This window comes from Phaseolus vulgaris, chromosome 6 (genome assembly GCF_051622355.1).
Source record: "Phaseolus vulgaris cultivar YP4 chromosome 6, ASM5162235v1, whole genome shotgun sequence".
NCBI lineage: Eukaryota > Viridiplantae > Streptophyta > Magnoliopsida > Fabales > Fabaceae > Phaseolus > Phaseolus vulgaris.
In genome coordinates, this window is record NC_143503.1 from 5,906,979 (window position 1) to 5,924,869 (window position 17,891).

The window sequence follows — 17,891 nt, forward strand, 5'->3', positions numbered from 1 at the left end:
ATATTTTTTAGATGATGGGTTTGGACACACGTATCAATGTTGACACTCATAAAATATTTATTGGTGAAGTGTTCAATTCAAAAAATATTTGTTGAAATTTTGAAAATTCTTTCACAATTTTAACAGAATTTAAAAAAAGATAAATACAATAATTTTCTAAAAATTTTATTATATAAATTTTTATTATGATTATAGAAATAAAAAATAAATTCTTTTGAACTAATCATTAAAAATTTGAAACATCCTTATACACATAAATATTAATTATCATATTATATAATTTATAATTATATAATATATAGATTCGTATTATACCTATCTTCATATCTATCTATATATCTATACGTGTCCAACATAGGTTTTAATACGTTATGTTATGTTTTCGAGGAGCATTAATTAGGGGTTAAAGGGTATTTATTGTAACTGAATTAAGACTAATATTAGAAGAAGGTTAATGACATGGGCAAATATCACGTCCAGGTGCAGCGAATGCGATGGAAAGGGATGGAGGGATATCGATGTAAGATATAAATAGAGAGGGGAGTCATGCCCTTCCTCTCTACAATCTATCTTTTTTCTCCTAATCCAATCTCTCTTTCTCTCTCTATATCCGTTTCCGATCCTCATGGCCGAAAACGCATTCATCAACAGGAAGCGCAGCGGCGCCCTCGACGTCATTGCGGACGGCGATCCTAAGAGGAAGAACGCGGCACGCGACATGGACCCCGCCGCCGCATTGGCCCTCACGCGTCATGAGTTCGGGGAGCACGGCGGCGTCAACATGTCCATAGAGGCCTCCGCCACGTTCACGGTCATGGAGCCGGAGACCCTCCGCCGAATGTTCGCTGGTGAGCTGGGCCCTGACCGCGACTTCTTCATCTACAGCCGCCACTTCAACCCGACAGTGCTGAAACTTGGCCGCCTGATGGCAGCCATGGAAGGCACCGAGGCCGCCTACTGCACCGCCAGCGGCATGTCCGCCATCTCCTCGGTGCTCTTCCAGCTGTGCAGCTCCGGCGGACACGTTGTGGCGTCCAACACGCTCTACGGCGGAACCCACGCCCTGCTCTCGCATTTCTTCCCCAGGACATCCAACATCAACACGACCTTCGTGGACATAGACGATTTGGAGAGCGTGGAGAGCGCCATCGTGGAAGGGAAGACGAAGGTGCTGTACTTCGAGTCCGTGGCCAATCCCAGCCTGAAGGTGGCCAACATTCCCGAACTCTGCCGCGTGGGACACGCGAAGGGCCTGACCGTGGTGGTGGACAACACCTTCGCTCCCATGGTGATCTCTCCCGCCCGTCTCGGCGCTGACGTGGTGGTTCACAGCATCTCGAAGTTTATCAGCGGCGGTGCTGACATTATTGCAGGTCCCTTTCCTCCTTGCTTTATTTGTTGTCTTGTAGTGATTTGAGTGCGTGCATTTGCATGGAGGGTTTGGTATACTGAGAATGAAATATTGTAATTGACAGGGGCTGTGTGCGGACCGGCGAGTCTGGTGAATTCGATGATGGACCTTCACCAAGGGGCTCTGATGCTGCTGGGTCCGACGATGAACGCGAAGGTGGCGTTCGAATTGTCGGAGAGAATTCCTCACCTGGGCCTTCGGATGAAGGAGCACAGCCACAGAGCGTTGGTGTTCGCGACGAGGCTGAAGAAACTGGGAGTGAAGGTGATCTACCCAGGACTGGAAGAGCACCCGCAGCACCAGCTCCTGAAATCAATGGCCAACATGGAGTACGGGTACGGGGGGCTTCTCTGCATAGACATGGAAACGGTGGATAGGGCTAACCAGTTGATGAGTCAGCTGCAAAACGATGTTCAGTTTGGATTCATGGCCGTGAGCCTGGGGTATTACGAGACCCTCATGTCCTGCTCCGGAAGCAGCACTAGCAGTGAGATGACTGCGGAGGAACAGAAGCTTGCCGGCATCTCCCCAGGCCTCATCCGGATGTCTATTGGATACATTGGCACTTTGGATCAGAAATGGTCTCAGATGGAAACGGCACTCACTAGATTCATCCACCCCATGCCTTAGTTCTTCTTACCATCCACCTCTATTTCTCCCTCTCTCTTTTTTCCTTTTTATTTCAATAAAATTATTCTCAAATCTCTCCATTTTATGTCTTCATGCTTCTCCCTCCCAACCAATCTTTCCATCTACTCTTCTTCTATTGCTTCCAAATAAGTTAACACTCGAGACACTCATTAATCTTTTCGTTAATTACTCAAAGGAAGGACATGTAACATTATTCAGTTCACTTTTCTATTAAATTTAATAATAAAACATATTAATTCCTAGGACATTTTCTTATTCAAAATATTGGTAAGAGGTTATTTATAAAAAATTATTCAATTCATTTTTCTATTAAATTTAATAATAAAACATATTAATTTCTAGGAAGTAATCAAAAGCATTTTAACCACTACACCAAACAAGTTCTTTTGTCTTATTATAATTTTTATTATACTTATTATTAATATAATTTATATTATTCATAATAAGTATAATAAATATTATTAATATTATTAATGATATTAATAATATAAATGATATTAATAATATTTATATTATGAATGATATTAATAAAAATATTAATATCAATATTATTATTATTACAATTATTAAAAATATTTTGTATGTAATACTTTATATAAGATACAATCCGTATGTAATTATTCTCGTTTTATGGCGCCAAAATTACATACTGATTGAATCCGTATGTAATCACTTTTGGCTTACATACAAAAAAATTTGTATATAACGTCTATTTACATACTGAATTAAATCCATATGTAAATATTCGTATGTAATCACTTTTGATTTACATACAAAAAAATCTGTATGTAATCACTTTTATTCTTATATACGAAAAAATTTGTATGTAATCACTTTTATTCTTAGATACGAAAAAATTCGTATGTAATGTCTATTTACATACTAAATTAAATCTGTATGTAATGCTCACTTTACGTACGGATTCAGATTCGTATGTAATAATCGATATGTAAATGGACAATTTCTTGTAGTGAATCCAAATATTAATATAGCACCTGTTAATTAATCCTAATTCCAACACTATTGTGGGAAACTGTCTTTATTTTGGGTATCGTTATAAATTAGTAGATTATAACTAAATCGTCGTTATAAAGAATTATAACGACTCGTGTAGGAAACTGTCACTATTATGAGAAATAAAGAGGGGACATTTAATTTTTTTTTTTTTAAAGACGGTTCATCGTTATAAATGCCTCCATGTATTTTTTTTTTTACTTTTTTGAAGACGGTCAGGAGAATCGTCGTTATAAATGTATTTTTTTAAAAAGAAATGTTGGATTATTATATATATATATATATACACTACAAGAAAAAATGGTTTTAACGGAAGTTTATTTTTACATTACCCAGGGTTAAAACCTCCATTAAGTCATTTACCCAGGGTTGCAGTTTCCCCCGCTAAACCATCCCTGGGGAACATCCTCAGGGTTTTTTTAAACCTCAGGAAAAGCCTTTCAGAACCCTTGTGTAAATACCATGGGTTTCAAAACCTCCATAAAATACCATGGGTTTCAAAATCTCCGTAAAATAACATGGGTTTCAAAACCTCCGTAACATACCACAGGTTTTAGAACCTCCATAAAATAACATGGGTTTCAGAACCTCTATAAGATACCATGGGTTTTAAAACCTCCGTAAAATATCATATGTTTCAAAACCTCCGTAAAATGTTTGAGAACCTTCATAAACAATACCATAGGTTTCAAAACTATGAAAAATTGTTTTTTTATTCATTTATCATTTAGACATTCATGTGATTTTTTAACCACAAATATTTACATCTATTGTATTTATTTATCTATGTGTGTTAAAGTATTTTTTCAATAATAAAAACAAATAAATGGATATAACATTCATCAATTGACAAGATATATCAAAATATTGATAAAAATATATCAAGTAAACACATTGAAATTCAAATCTAAACACAAAATATGAGTTAAACAATTACGAGAAAGCAATATAAGACGAATAATACTATGAAGTATTACAAATGAAAACATAACATATTGCTCACAAAGCACAAAATAGGTAAAAAATCATTTCCATATTATACTAAATTCTTCAACAATCACCTATGCTCTTCTTGATGTCCAGAATTTGTTGGCACACTTCCTTGATAAGAAACCTATAATATAAACATATAACAATTAGAAATGTAAATCTAAAAAATAAAACAAGTTATTTAATTTTTTTAAACATTATCGATGAAGAATTGAACATAGTCAACTCAAGAAGCAATTGACCTTGATAATTTTAAAAGAAAAAATTCATTATTGTCACAATTTTTTTTTTCACGTTCTTGGTATCTTTTATTTTGTTCATCCAACTGTAACTTTAAAGATAGAAATAGTAATCAAAACAATAATATTCAGCTACAGTATCTTTAAACTAAGGTCACCCCTCTTCTCTAATTACTCTTTCTCTCCAAATAGTAGCAAAAATTTCTTTATTTATTTTATGTATTAAGATCAAATTTACGAATTGGATTTGAGCCTATAATTGCAGCTGTATTTCAAAAATTGATGGCAATTGGTACTCGTTGATTCTAAATCTACGAGGCATGCTTTTCCCACTATTTTTTCCTTTAAAGGAAATCAATAATGATGTGTATTCTTTACTTATTTATTATATTGCTAAAAACCTTGTTCAACTCTCACTTTACTAAAATATTTAATTTGATTTGGGTGTTGGAAAATGACTCTTAATTGGTGACTATTAATATTAGGACCTGTTCAATCAAAATTATTATTCCAAATTTAGTAAGATTGCAATAAAATGTGAAATTCATTTTATATACTGAAATTGTTAAAGTGCATTTTCTAATAAATAAAATTTTATAATAGTTAAATCACTATAATCAAAGAAAAGTTTTGTCAATAGAACTTCAAAACACCACAGTACAATTATAACAAAGGGTTTATATAAATTAACAGAAACTACTGATGTAAGTGTCAAATTACTTTCACATTAATTATTTTGAAAACAAGCTAATTCTGCTTTAGTGCTAAATAGGTTTATCTACTAAACTTTTGCTACATCCATAAATTTGGTTTTTCTACAATTATGCAGGGGCTATTACAAGTGCAACACATTCAAAGGTTGTTCAGAAAAAAAGCAAGTAGAGAGATGAAGAACAGATGCTTCAATGTTCATCATCACATATACCTTTGCACATTACCATCCATGCCCCACCACCATCACCACAACTAAAATAATCCGAATCTGAAACCAACCAAGACCACTAAGCTACCTCAGAGGAGGAAGATTATGAACATATAGAAGAAGAGCAAATGGATGGGAGAGTGAAGGGATTTCATAATTGGACAGTTTTCTAACCTCGTGCAGCTCATTCACTGACTCACACTTCCACTATTCTATATAATAATTTCACGGTGTCAAAAATGAAATAATCAAGTTGGAGAATCCATTAGTTGGCAATTAGAATGAAATCGGAACAAAACCTAAACTATTCATATTCATACCAATTATCAGAAGACAAAATCAAGCCACAAATAAACATGAAGGAAGAAAAAGAGAAAATAAAATTGTCGCGGCGCAATGAGTACCTTAATCCCGCCAGTAGCTTATTGTGAATGGAAACCACGACGACCACAAAGAAACCTTCATTCGTTTAACCTGAAGATAATCTTTAATCTCGTTAGTAGCATGTTGCGAATGGCAATCACTAAGAAACCTTCATTCATATAACTTGAAACCCTAAAATGAAATCCATATAACATGAAAAATTAAACTCGCGAAGCAGAACAACAATGTGAAGAATTAAACTCACAAAACAGAACAACAATGTGAAGAATTAAACTCGAGAAACTTAACAACAATGTGAAAAATTAAACTCGTGAAACTCTCAACAATCTCAAAAACACTCATTCAGTTCAAACGAGTTTGAAATTGAGATGATATCCAGCACAGACCTGCAGCATCTCGTTCTCCAACTCCACTTGCTACACCTCTAGAGCGTTAAATTCGTTCACGATCTCCGACACTGTGTTCATTCTCGTGTCCCTGGGAGCGGGAGGAGCGGGAGGCGGAGGATGGCGTGGAGGTGGGAGGAGCGAAGGGAGGGGCAGGGAAGAGGTAAATCAGAAACCATTGTTCAGGGGAAACTGAAGAGGATACTGATAAAATATTAAGAAAATGAAAAATAAAATAAATTTTAAAGTAAATTTAAATTATTTTCCTGGGGTTTGAAAATAAACCTCTGTAAGTTAATAGAGGTTTAAAAATAAACCTTTGCAAGTTAATGGATTTTTTTTAATCTCTAAATAAAATTAAAAATTATTGTTGAATTATAATAATCCTATCAAAATCAAATTTTCTTAATAATGATTTGTGTGAAAATTTTGTATATAATATTTATTTAGATATATATACAGTTATTAAATAAAAAATGATATAATATTTTTATAAACGTATTAAAAATATAATTAATAATATTTAATTTATGATAATTTTTACTATTATTTAATGAGATTTTATAATAAATCTTTGAAACTTAACGGAGGTTAAAAACCTCAACTATTTTGCATAGATTTTAAAATAAACCTTTGGAAATTAACTAAGGTTAAAAAAAACCTTCGTTATTTTGCGAAGGTTTTAAAATAAAACTTTGGAAATTAACGAAGGTTAAAAAAAACTCTGTTATTTTGCGGAGGTTTTAAAATAAACCATTGAAAATTAACGAAGGTTAAAAAAACCTCCGCTATTTTTGTGGAGGTTTCAAAATAAACCTTTTGAAAATTAACTAAGGTTAAAAAAACCTCCGTTATTTTGTTGAGATTTTTGAATGAACCTTTGGAATTTAACTAAGGTTAAAAAAATTACGTTATTTTATTGAGGTTTTAGAGAAAACCTCCATTAATTAAATCAATTTCTAAGGTTATATTAACCTCCGCTAAATAACCTCTATTAAAACCTCTTTTTCTTGTAGTGATATATATATATATATATATATATATATATATATATATATATATATATATACTGTAATTCTGTGTAAAATATCAAATTTCCATAACAATAATGCATATAATATCTATGTAGTACAGACATTGACACTGACACGGACACTGATACGACACTAGCACAAAATGTATAAACAACGACTATTTAATTAATGTGGTTTTAGGGTTAGCCGCTGTTACGAATGCGGCTATTTGTAATAGCTGCATTCTTAAATCAAAACACATGATTTACGAATGCGGCTATTTAAATAGTCGTATTCTTAAATCATTTTTTACCCTAATTTTGAAGCGCGCCGCTTACGCTTTCATACTTTCTTTCTTTTTTGCGCTTCCCGTTTTCTCTTTGTTTCTGCTCTGGTGTTCCTCTCTTCTTTTGCGAGTTTCATTGTGTTCTTGTACCATTGTAAGTTCGTTTCGATTCGCTCTATTTCTTTTTCACCAATGGTTTATAAATTTTTTTCATTTCACTTATTTGTTTGTTTTCTTGCATTGGCAAAGGGTTCTCTGACGCTTCATTTTCTCTTTTGTTTTTGCTCTCGTGTTTCCTCTTGTTTTCTATGAGCCTTCATTGTCTTCTTTGTGCCATTCTAAGTTCGTTTCGAGTTCTCTTTCTTCTTCACCATTGGTTTATGTATATTTTTTCGTTTCTCTTATCTATTTGTTTTCTTGTATTGACGAAGGTCACCACTGCTTCATTGCCTATTGTTTGGGTTTTTGCTATGCCGTATTTGCTCCGTTGTTGTTGCTGCCACCATTATTGTTGCCTTAGGGTTTAGGGTTTTAATTTTAAAAAAATTAAATTAAATAAGAATGTGGCTATTTACCATAGCCGCATTTATAAATCACATTTACGAATGCGGCTAAATAGCCGCATTTGTAAATCTTTGATTTAAGAATGCCTGCTGATCAAGTGCAGCTATATAGCCGCCCTTATAAATGTAAAATAGTCGCACTCGTTTTGCCTTTCTGCACTAGTGCGGACACGGAAATACGTATAATTTCTAAAATGTAGGACACGGGGATACAAATCTATATATTATATAATTATGAATATAAATTGACAATAAAGATTTATGTGCACAAGTATGTTCCAAATTATTTTTTGGAGCAAAAAGATGTTTTTCATTATTGGTTCAAAATGATTTGTTTCTTATTTTTATAATTATAATAAAAATTTATACAATAAGTTTGAGCTTTTAGAAAATTAATGTATTTTTCCTTATTAAGATTTTGTTAGAACCATACTAGAATTGTCAGAAATCCAACAAATACTTTTTGAATTGAAAACTTCACAGATATGTGTCCTACAAGTGTCATATGAGTGTCGGTGTCCGATACGAGTATCCGACACCGACACGCCATTTAAGAGGAGTGTTTGAGCTTCTTAATATAATTTCATAATTTAAATATGGAAGCTACATACAATGAATTAAGTACATATTACATTCCACAAAATGTTTTATAATATATGAAAAAGTTCTATGTTTTCTAATACATGGTTACAAAATATTTTGACCATGTTGTCTTTACATACTCCAAAGCGTCTGAGTCTAGCGATTATGGGTCATTGCAATATTGTGACATTTGAAATATTTTTGAATTAGTGCATGAATAATAAATCCCAAATTTTAAAGTGTTTCTGTATTCAAATATTACGTGATCCCAACATCTATCAATTTTAGCTCGCACAATAGTCAACACCCATTGCATAACATAATAACCGCACTCATAATTTCTAGATTGTCTATTGTGCTGCAAGTCAAAATAAATGTTATTAAATGAATGAATGAGACACATTAAAGTGAGTAAAAAATTATACTTTAAATACCTTAAGGTGCATCCGAGTTTTTTTGTGTGTTTTCACTTCCCCACAACATGTTATATCTAGAATAAACACTGAAATAATAAGATTTCATGTTATAACACATAACATTATATAATGTATAAGTAATAATAAATGTTAAATGAAATTGTCGTACCTATCTATAATGTGTTTAAACTAGTTAGGGGGTTTCTTATGCAAGGAGCAAAATCATGCAGCGGTATGATCTTGAACAGATATGATCAATAGTTGTCATATGAGCAAAATCAATAGCTTTGTGCTTAAACGCATTCGTAAAAAACGCGGTGACATTTTTGAAATTAATTGCATTTACAAATGCAGCTGTTTGTATAACCGCATTTGTAAATCAAAGCGCTTGATTTACAAATGCGGTTTATACAAACAGCCGCATTTGTAAATGCTTTTTACCCTAAATTTTTTTACGCGCCTCACCACTTTTGTATTCTTTTTCTTTTCCTTTCGTTTGCACTGTTCATCCTTTTCGTTTGCGTTGTTCATCCCTTTCATTTTCGCTATTCATTGCATTGTTGGTACGTATATACTGATTGCATTGATCCGCTTTCTTCCTTTCAATCACAATATCATTCTTTTTAATGGCTTTCTAATTCGTTTCTTGCATTGTTGGTCGAAGGTAACTGTTACATTGGCACCGTCGCTGCTTCGTACCGTTAACGCTGTTTTTGTTGCTGCCGCTGCTGTTGCTCTTCCTCCCCTACCACTCTTCACCACCAACTTTGGTTCATGCACAAAGGTTGGTGTATGTTGTTTTAAATTTTTTTTTTTTTGCATTTTTTTATTATTTTTTTGATGTATTATAATTTATTGTATATTTTGTATGTTTTGAATTTGTATGTTTTTTATGTATTATAATTTGTATTTTTCAAAATTTATATTATTTACTATTAGTACTTATTATATTTTGAATTTGTTTTTTTTATGTATTATGTAATTTATATTAAAATTTATAATATGTTAGTAGTTAATTGATACTTTATATGTTATATTTAGCAATAATACATTCTGGTATTGAGTTCGAGGGTGTTCGACCCTCGACAAACGCGTGAGATAGAACACTAATATAAAAATTCTAACCATTCCATAATATATAATGGATCGAAATTGGATGAATTCTATTCGTATAAGTGAGGAGTACGAAAGAGGAGTAGAAGAATTTATACAATTTGCACAACGTAACGCGATTAATAGTGGTCATGATGGAGCAAAAATCAGGTGTCCATGCGTTAATTGTTTGAATGGAAGGATACTGGATGTTAATATAATGAGGGAGCACCTGCTATGTGATGGGTTTCTTCGATCTTATACAACTTGGACATGGCATGGTGAATTATTAAATTTACCACGTGTTTCCATAACTGAAGAATACGTGGGGTCCACCATGGATGAAGCAGTACACGATGATGTAGATGATGATCGATTGGAGGACATGATTCGTGATGTAGGAGCTAAGTCTTTTGCAAAAGCGCATGGATATGGAAGTATGTCAAGCGATGCAGAGACTCCATTGTATCCTGGATCAACTAACTTCACACAGTTGTCGGCGGTGTTAAGATTGATGAATTTGAAGGCAATAAATGGATGGACTGATAAAAGCTTCACGGAATTGCTTCAGTTGTTGAAGGATATGCTTCCAGAGGGAAATACTCTACCTAATCGTAATTATGAGGCCAAAAAGATTTTTTGTCCCATGAGTATAGAGTATAAAAAGATACATGCATGTCCTAATGATTGTATATTATACCGGAAAAATTTTGAATTGTTGAAAAGTTGTCCGAGGTGTGGGTTATCACGTTATAAGTTGAAACAACAAGATGATGATACTATTGAAGATATAGAAAAGCATGGACCCCCAATGAAGGTTATGTGGTATCTTCCCATCATTCCAAAGATGAAGCGTTTGTTTGCAAACCCAAACGATGCTAAGAATCTTAGATGGCATGTAGATGAGAGGAAATGTGATGGCATGTACCGACATCCAGCTGATTCTATTCAGTGGAAGAAATTTGATGATGAGTTTCCAGAGTTTGGTAAAGAATCAAGAAATATCTGACTTGGTTTAGCTACAGACGGAATGAACCCGTTTGGTAATATGAGTACAAATCACAGTTCATAGCCTATTTTACTAGTTATTTACAACTTACCTCCTGGATTGTGCATGAAGCGAAAATACATGATGTTGTCTATGATGATATCCGGTCCGAAACAGCCAGGGAATGATATTGATGTATATCTAAGTCCTCTAATTGAAGATTTGAAGTTAATGTGGGACCAGGGTGTTGAAGTATTTGACGGATTTGCTAATGAAACTTTCAAGCTTCATGCCATGTTATTTTGCACCATCAATGACTTTCCGGCATATGGTAACTTATCAGGTTATAGTTAAGGGTCATAAAGCATGTCCAATATGCGAAGAAGACACTGCTTCTCAACAATTGAAACATGGAAGGAAAACAATATATCTTCGGCATCAGAGGTTTCTTAGAAGTCATCATCCTTACCGGAGGTTGAAAAAAGCCTTTAATGGACACCAAGAGGCTAGTGGTCCACCAACTCCATTAACTGGTGTTGAGGTTTACGAAAAGGTAAATAACATAGACCACACCTTCGGTAAGTAAAAAAAAGAGTCATCTGTGACAAACATTTGGAAGAAGAAATCAATCTTCTTTGATCTTCCGTACTGGTCGAGGTTAGAAGTCAGACATTGTATAGATGTAATGCATGTTGAGAAGAATGTGTGTGATAGCTTAATTGGTACACTTCTTAACATTAACAGGAAGACGAAGGATAGTCTAGATGCTCGTTTAGATTTGATTGAGATGAACATACGCCGGGAGTTGGCACCCATAGAAATGGGTAAGCGTACATATTTGCCCCCAGCCTGTTACACAATGTCAAAAGATGAAAAATTAGTTTTTGTCAATGTCTAAAGGGTGTGAAAGTGCCACAAGGACATTCCTCAAATGTGAAGAGCCTAGTGTCAATGCAAGATTTGAAGTTAATTGGGTTGAAGTCTCATGATTGTCACATCTTGATGCAACAGTTGTTGCCGGTAGCTATCCGTGGGATCTTACCAAAAAATGTTAGACATACCATAACCCGTTTGTGCTCATTCTTCTCTTCCATCAGTTGTAAAGTCATTGATCCTCAAAACTAGATGAACTTCAAAATGAAATTGTTGTTATCTTGTGTGAATTGGAGATGTTTTTTCCTCCGTCTTTTTTTGACATCATGGTTCATCTAGTGGTGCATCTGGTAAGAGAGGTTACATTGTGTGGACCAGTGTACTTAAGATGGATGTATCCAGTTGAGCGGTATATGAAAATTTTGAAAGGTTATGTGAAAAATCATTATCGTCCAGAGGCTTCAATGATTGAAAGGTACATAGCTGAAAAAAGTATTGAATTTTGTTCAGAGTACATGACAAAAGCAAATCCAATAGGTCTTCCAGCTAATTCATGGCACCACAGGCGTTCTACAAGTAAATGTTTACGTGGTGTGAATATTGTAAGCAAATCTCGATCAGAAGTTTTGCAAGCACATTTGTACATATTGAATAACACAAATGAAGTTATACCTTACATAGAAGCTCATAAAGCCATTGTGAAGGCAAATAACCCAAGACAGGCAGAGAAATGGGTCTTGATGGAACATAATAGAACTTTCATGCCTTGGTTTAAGGACGAGGTGTTCAACGATTCAACGGCATCAGAGACCTTGACCTGGTTGACTACTGGATTGAAGTTTGATGTCATCTCATGTACAATGTACGAAGTGAATAATTGTATATTTTACACGAAGTCCATGGATGAAAAGAGTACAGTTCAAAATTCTGGTGTTACTCTTGAAGCCAAGTCAATGTAGTTTTCGACTTCGAAAGATACAAATCCTGTACTTGGATCAATGGCATACTATGGGTTTATAGAAGAGATATGGGAGGTTGACTACACTAAGTTTTTCGTTCTAGTTTTCAAGTGTAAATGGGTTGACAATAAAAGTGGGGTTAAAATTGATGAATCAAGATTCACACTAGTGGACTTTTGAAAGATAGGGTATCGAGATGAGCCATTTATAATAGTTCAACAAGCATATCAAGTTTTCTACGTGAAAGATCTTACGTCAGAACATTGGTATGTCGTGTTACATGGGAAAAAACAAGGGGAGGCCATAGTTGATATTGAAAATGGTGACCCCCGTTCATTCACACCAATGATAATTAATAAAGATGACGATGTACTTGATGATGTACATGCAATCCGTAAAGACCACAGTGAAGGAATTTACATATGAACATGCAACCCGTAAATAAGCATTTAGAATTTTATGTATTATTTTTATATGATTTTAATTTGATGCAGATTAACTAATGTTTGTTACCTATTTTTTTTAACAGAGACATGGATGACGATCAAACCCCACTCAGACCTCGATCCAGATGAGGCAGCAAAGGACCTACTAGATTGAAGCGTCTCGCATTGAGACGTGCTGCTGGTGAGAAGGCACGTGTTGACATTGACTTCAACACTAGAGTGACTTTTGGTCCTAAAGCAGATGAGTTTATGAGCTATCTTGGAGTTGTTTCTCGTGAGAGGCTCTCCATTTTGATTAATTCATGGGATGAGGTGTTAGAGGTCAATCGGAACATGATCTGGGAGGATGTTCTGGTAAGCTTTACATTTTGATATAATGCTTTTTAATATTCATTGATTAATTTTAATTTGGTGATGTTATTTTGCAGGCAAACTTTGAAATTCCTGATGTGGAACCGCTTCGATCAAAGATTATATCCAATATCGGACTTAAATTTCGTACCTTTAAGTCAAGACTGACTTCGAGATACGTTTTTGGCGACCTTAAAGACGAAAATCCATGTTTAAAGTACAATCATATTGATGAAGAGACATGACGTCTTTTTAAAGAAAGCCGTCAAAATGAGGCTTGGGTGGTAAGTGAAGTAACTTAACTTTTTTTGTTTATATAACATTAATATGTTTATCTTATTTACTTCACTTTGTTTATTTCAATTATGACAGGATCGTCGGAAGAAAGCTCAAGAGATAGCTTTGAAGAATGTTACCCCACACGTTATGTCTCGTTCGGGGTACCGAAAACTTGAGCAAGCACTAATGGTGGAAAAGGAGCAATCTAAATAGGGGACGTTGTGTGAGAATATGGAAACAGGGGTCACTTCTCCTCCATCACCACCTTTTCGCCATGTAAAATGGAAGAGGGCCCAAATTAAAAAGTCGAGTGCACCAAGTTCTGAGCAATCCGGGGTTATCATCGAAAAAATTGTAAGCTATTTTTGTTATTTTCATTTATTTTAAAGCATTAATTATATTAAAAAATGATATGATTTTTGTGTACTCTTGCAGGATTCCTTGGAATCTGACGGTAAATTTGTTGTTGAAGGTCGTCATGATATCCTGGTTGAAGCAATTGGACGACCTGAGCACTGTGGTCGTGCTCGTGCAGCTGGACAAGGGGTTGGAATTAAACTATATTTTGGAGTTTCAGAACGACAGTCATCCTCCTCCTCCAAAGAGAACGAAACTCAAATGAAGACTAAGATACGTGAAGAATTAATGGAGGAGATGAGAAAGGAGACTGATTTGATGCGGCTAGAGATGAGAAAGGAGAATGATCGAATGCGACAAGAGTTTCTATCGCAAAAACTTTGTGCTGAGCCGATTGAACCCCTTGTTAGTCCCACTCCCAAGAGCATAAAGGGGAGTTGTGCGGCTCCTCCAACATCAGGGGATGATATCATTGAGCAGACGAAGGATTGTGAGCTACTGGTAGTGGGTGGCAAACTTCCTCGGGTGGTGGCCCTTGGAAAAGTCTATCAAGACGCCACCACCTTACATAACGTTCCTCTCTCCCCTGATGTGGCGAAGGTAACAGTTGAAAAAGTACGATTTCCTGATGCTTGTGTTCCACTACCTTCAGATGAGGTAACCACTATGGCCGATGCATTTCAGACATTCGTTGCCTGGCCCGGAGACCTCATTCGATTTATGACCGAACCTCATGTAATAATTTCATTTCATTATATTAATTTTTATTTATATTTATATATTACATATAATTTAATACAAATATTCTTTATCTTGTAGAAACCTTTTCGGGCACCAAGTCCGGAGAAGAAGCGTGACGTTCCAGTTGACAATCCTATAGCTTCCTTATGTCTCATTGCTAGTCAGATTGGTAATGAACCTTTTGTAGTTTCGTGGGATGATACATTTTTTCAAATAAACACTAAACTGCCACTGATGATGTACAACATAGATTTATTAGAATTTGTATCTGGGAATCAGGAGCTCAATATAAGTATAATTCAATTTTTTATGATGTAAGTATCTTTACCTATTATTCAATTTACTTTATGTTAAATTATTATTGATTATGCTTTAACTAATAACTTGTAGGTTTTTTCATGGAGTCTGTCTCACCGAGGGGAAGGAAAATGTGTATGGATTCTTAGATCATGCATATACTAATCCCGTTGGACCAAGGTCATATGAGACTCAAGCATACATCACTAACACCCTGGAAAAAGAGCGAAAAGAAATTTATTTATGCCCTTATATTAATGAGTAAGTTTAATTATATGTCATCAATTATTACTATTTCATGTTTTAAATATTTACTAACTCTTTTCATGGATGATATAGGCATCATTGGTAGTTACTTGTCTTATCAATGGTTGATAAGACTGCTGTGTGGTTCTGTTCCCTACACAAGAAGATACCCACAAAATTTAAGGATATCATTGATACGTAAGTACAGTATAAACTTAACTTTGTATGTTACTAATTAACCATCTACTAACGAGGTTTTTTGTATTAACCAATTCATGGCGTGGATATAACATCCTAAAACGTCGATCCAGTTCAAATAATTTGAACTTTATAAGAATAAAGGTTTATAATTTTTTTCTTTCTCTTATCATTGTTTATCAATATACTAACATATTACTTTTTATTCAATTATAGTGTAATAAACAACCAGGAAGCTATGAGTGTGACTATTACATTATGCAATGGATGATTACCATTATAAGACTAGGTGTTAAAACTGGTTGGAAAGAGGTAATAACATGATATGTTAAATCATTTTTATAATTCTTGAACATATATATATATATATATATATATATATATCTAAAAACTAATTTATGTCAACTATATTTTGCAATGCAGTTATTCACGGAAGAAACACCAATGAATTCGAAAGCCATTTCATATGTCAGAGATTCTTGGTCCACATATTTCATAAATTTTTATAACTCTAGGATAGCTGATCAATAGTGTAGGTTTTATTATGTAATTTGATTACTTGTAATGTACATTTTGATTCTCTCAATTTATCTCTATATTTTTGTATTTGTCTGGCTGGGTACATTTTGATCATTATGCAGGTTAATTTATATGGTTTAGTGACAATACAGATTGCACTGAAAAAAAAAACACTATTTACAAGTGTGGTTATTTACCAAAGCCGCATTTGTAAATCAAAAAACATGATTTACAAATGCGGCTATTACCAAAGCCGCATTCGTAAACCTTAAACCCCTAAACCTCTCACCTCATTCAGAAGAATATACAAATGCGGCTATTTGAAATAACCGCATTCTTAAATCACATATACAAATGCGGCTATATAGTTGCATTTGTATCTCTCCGATTTACGAATGCGTGCTGATCAAATGCGGCTCTATAGCCGCATTTGTAAATGTAAAATAGCCGCATTTGATTAGCATTTCTGCACTAGTGAAGAATCAAAATAAATTCTTTTTTCTCCATTCTTTAAGGCAGTGGTGATGTATGTTTGTATTTTTAACTTCTTGTTTCCAACTGATTGAATGAGTTGAGGGTCTAAAAACCCATATGTATCTTGTTTCCCTTCATTGAAGCATAATCCACAAATATACCTAAATTTCAATAAGTTATTACTAATATATATAATAAATCAAAAGCACAAAGATTTTAGTAATTAAACTTACATGATCTATAATTGCATGACTGTTATGTTAATATCCTAATTTCCGGATGCAAGGTCCAACAAATTAGACATGTGAAAGTACAACGGTACATCATTATGCATTCCAAAAAAATTGGCATCTGATGGAACCTCTACGACTGTTATATCTAAAGCTCTAACAACTTCCACCAATGTTGTCACAAGATCATTAACGGAGAATTTTTTTTTTCTTTTATAGAGGCAGTTTTGTCTTAGGTTCTTGCTACTCATCAACAAACAAACAAATAATTAAATAAGTTAGAATATATTATATCTTATATATAATCCTATTAGTGCAAAGATATACCGTAGAGTCTGGTATAGGTTTGAAGAGATGTCTAGGCCAGGAAATGAAAGTATGTAATGCCTCTACTACAATTGTCACTGCTGATGTCGGCACAAAAACTGCAACATCACCATAAAGGACCTTCTCCACTGTGACTTTATCAAATTAGAAGGAAGAGGCACATTGTGTAACATTGTGACCCCTTCAGAACACGTACCTAGGGAAATAAATCGGGTGGAAGAATCATAATCAACATATAACTCACATTGGCTAGTTAAGTCAAAGTCATCCCCCGATAGATCAACCGCCGAACAAATCCCTTTAGTGCTCACTCTCTTAATAGGAGGCATGTCATCTTGTACCATAGTAGGTGGTTGATGCGAGAGTCCTAAACCCTCCCACGACTTTTCAACCTCCCTATCCATCCACTTATTAAACTCCGCCAGTAAGCTTTCTTTAATCTCTTAAGTTACCTTAACTTTTATCTATTGTCGTAATTGTAGCAAATACTCCTGACTAGGTTGGTTGAACGAATGTTCCTTGCTATGTGAAGGGTCCAAAGTATTTTCGAATCCACATCCCATATCCAGCAACACGAACACGTCCAAGGTGCTCAGGTCGTTCGATAGCAACATTAAGAATATCCTCGCGATCATATGTTCAAACTGTCTGAGTACA

The 17,891-nt window shown here is 34.4% G+C and overlaps 1 protein-coding gene and 1 long non-coding RNA gene across 2 annotated transcripts; one reads left to right on the plus strand and one right to left on the minus strand.

The window, feature by feature from the left end:
• Positions 1-442: 442 nt before the first annotated feature.
• On the plus strand, positions 443-2,121 carry LOC137830932 (methionine gamma-lyase). The gene is made up of 2 exons (XM_068638346.2): positions 443-1,373; positions 1,476-2,121. Exons 1-2 carry the CDS (start codon positions 626-628, stop codon positions 2,039-2,041), a joined length of 1,314 nt encoding a protein of 437 aa, XP_068494447.1. The 5' UTR covers positions 443-625; the 3' UTR covers positions 2,042-2,121.
• Positions 2,122-3,976: 1,855 nt separating this feature from the next.
• On the minus strand, positions 3,977-6,177 carry LOC150026286 (uncharacterized). Its single transcript, XR_016521792.1, has 3 exons — positions 5,998-6,177; positions 5,632-5,701; positions 3,977-4,190 (listed from the first exon to the last, which is right to left on the minus strand). It is a non-coding gene; the product is annotated as an uncharacterized LOC150026286 (long non-coding RNA).
• Between the last annotated feature and the right edge of the window lie 11,714 nt (positions 6,178-17,891).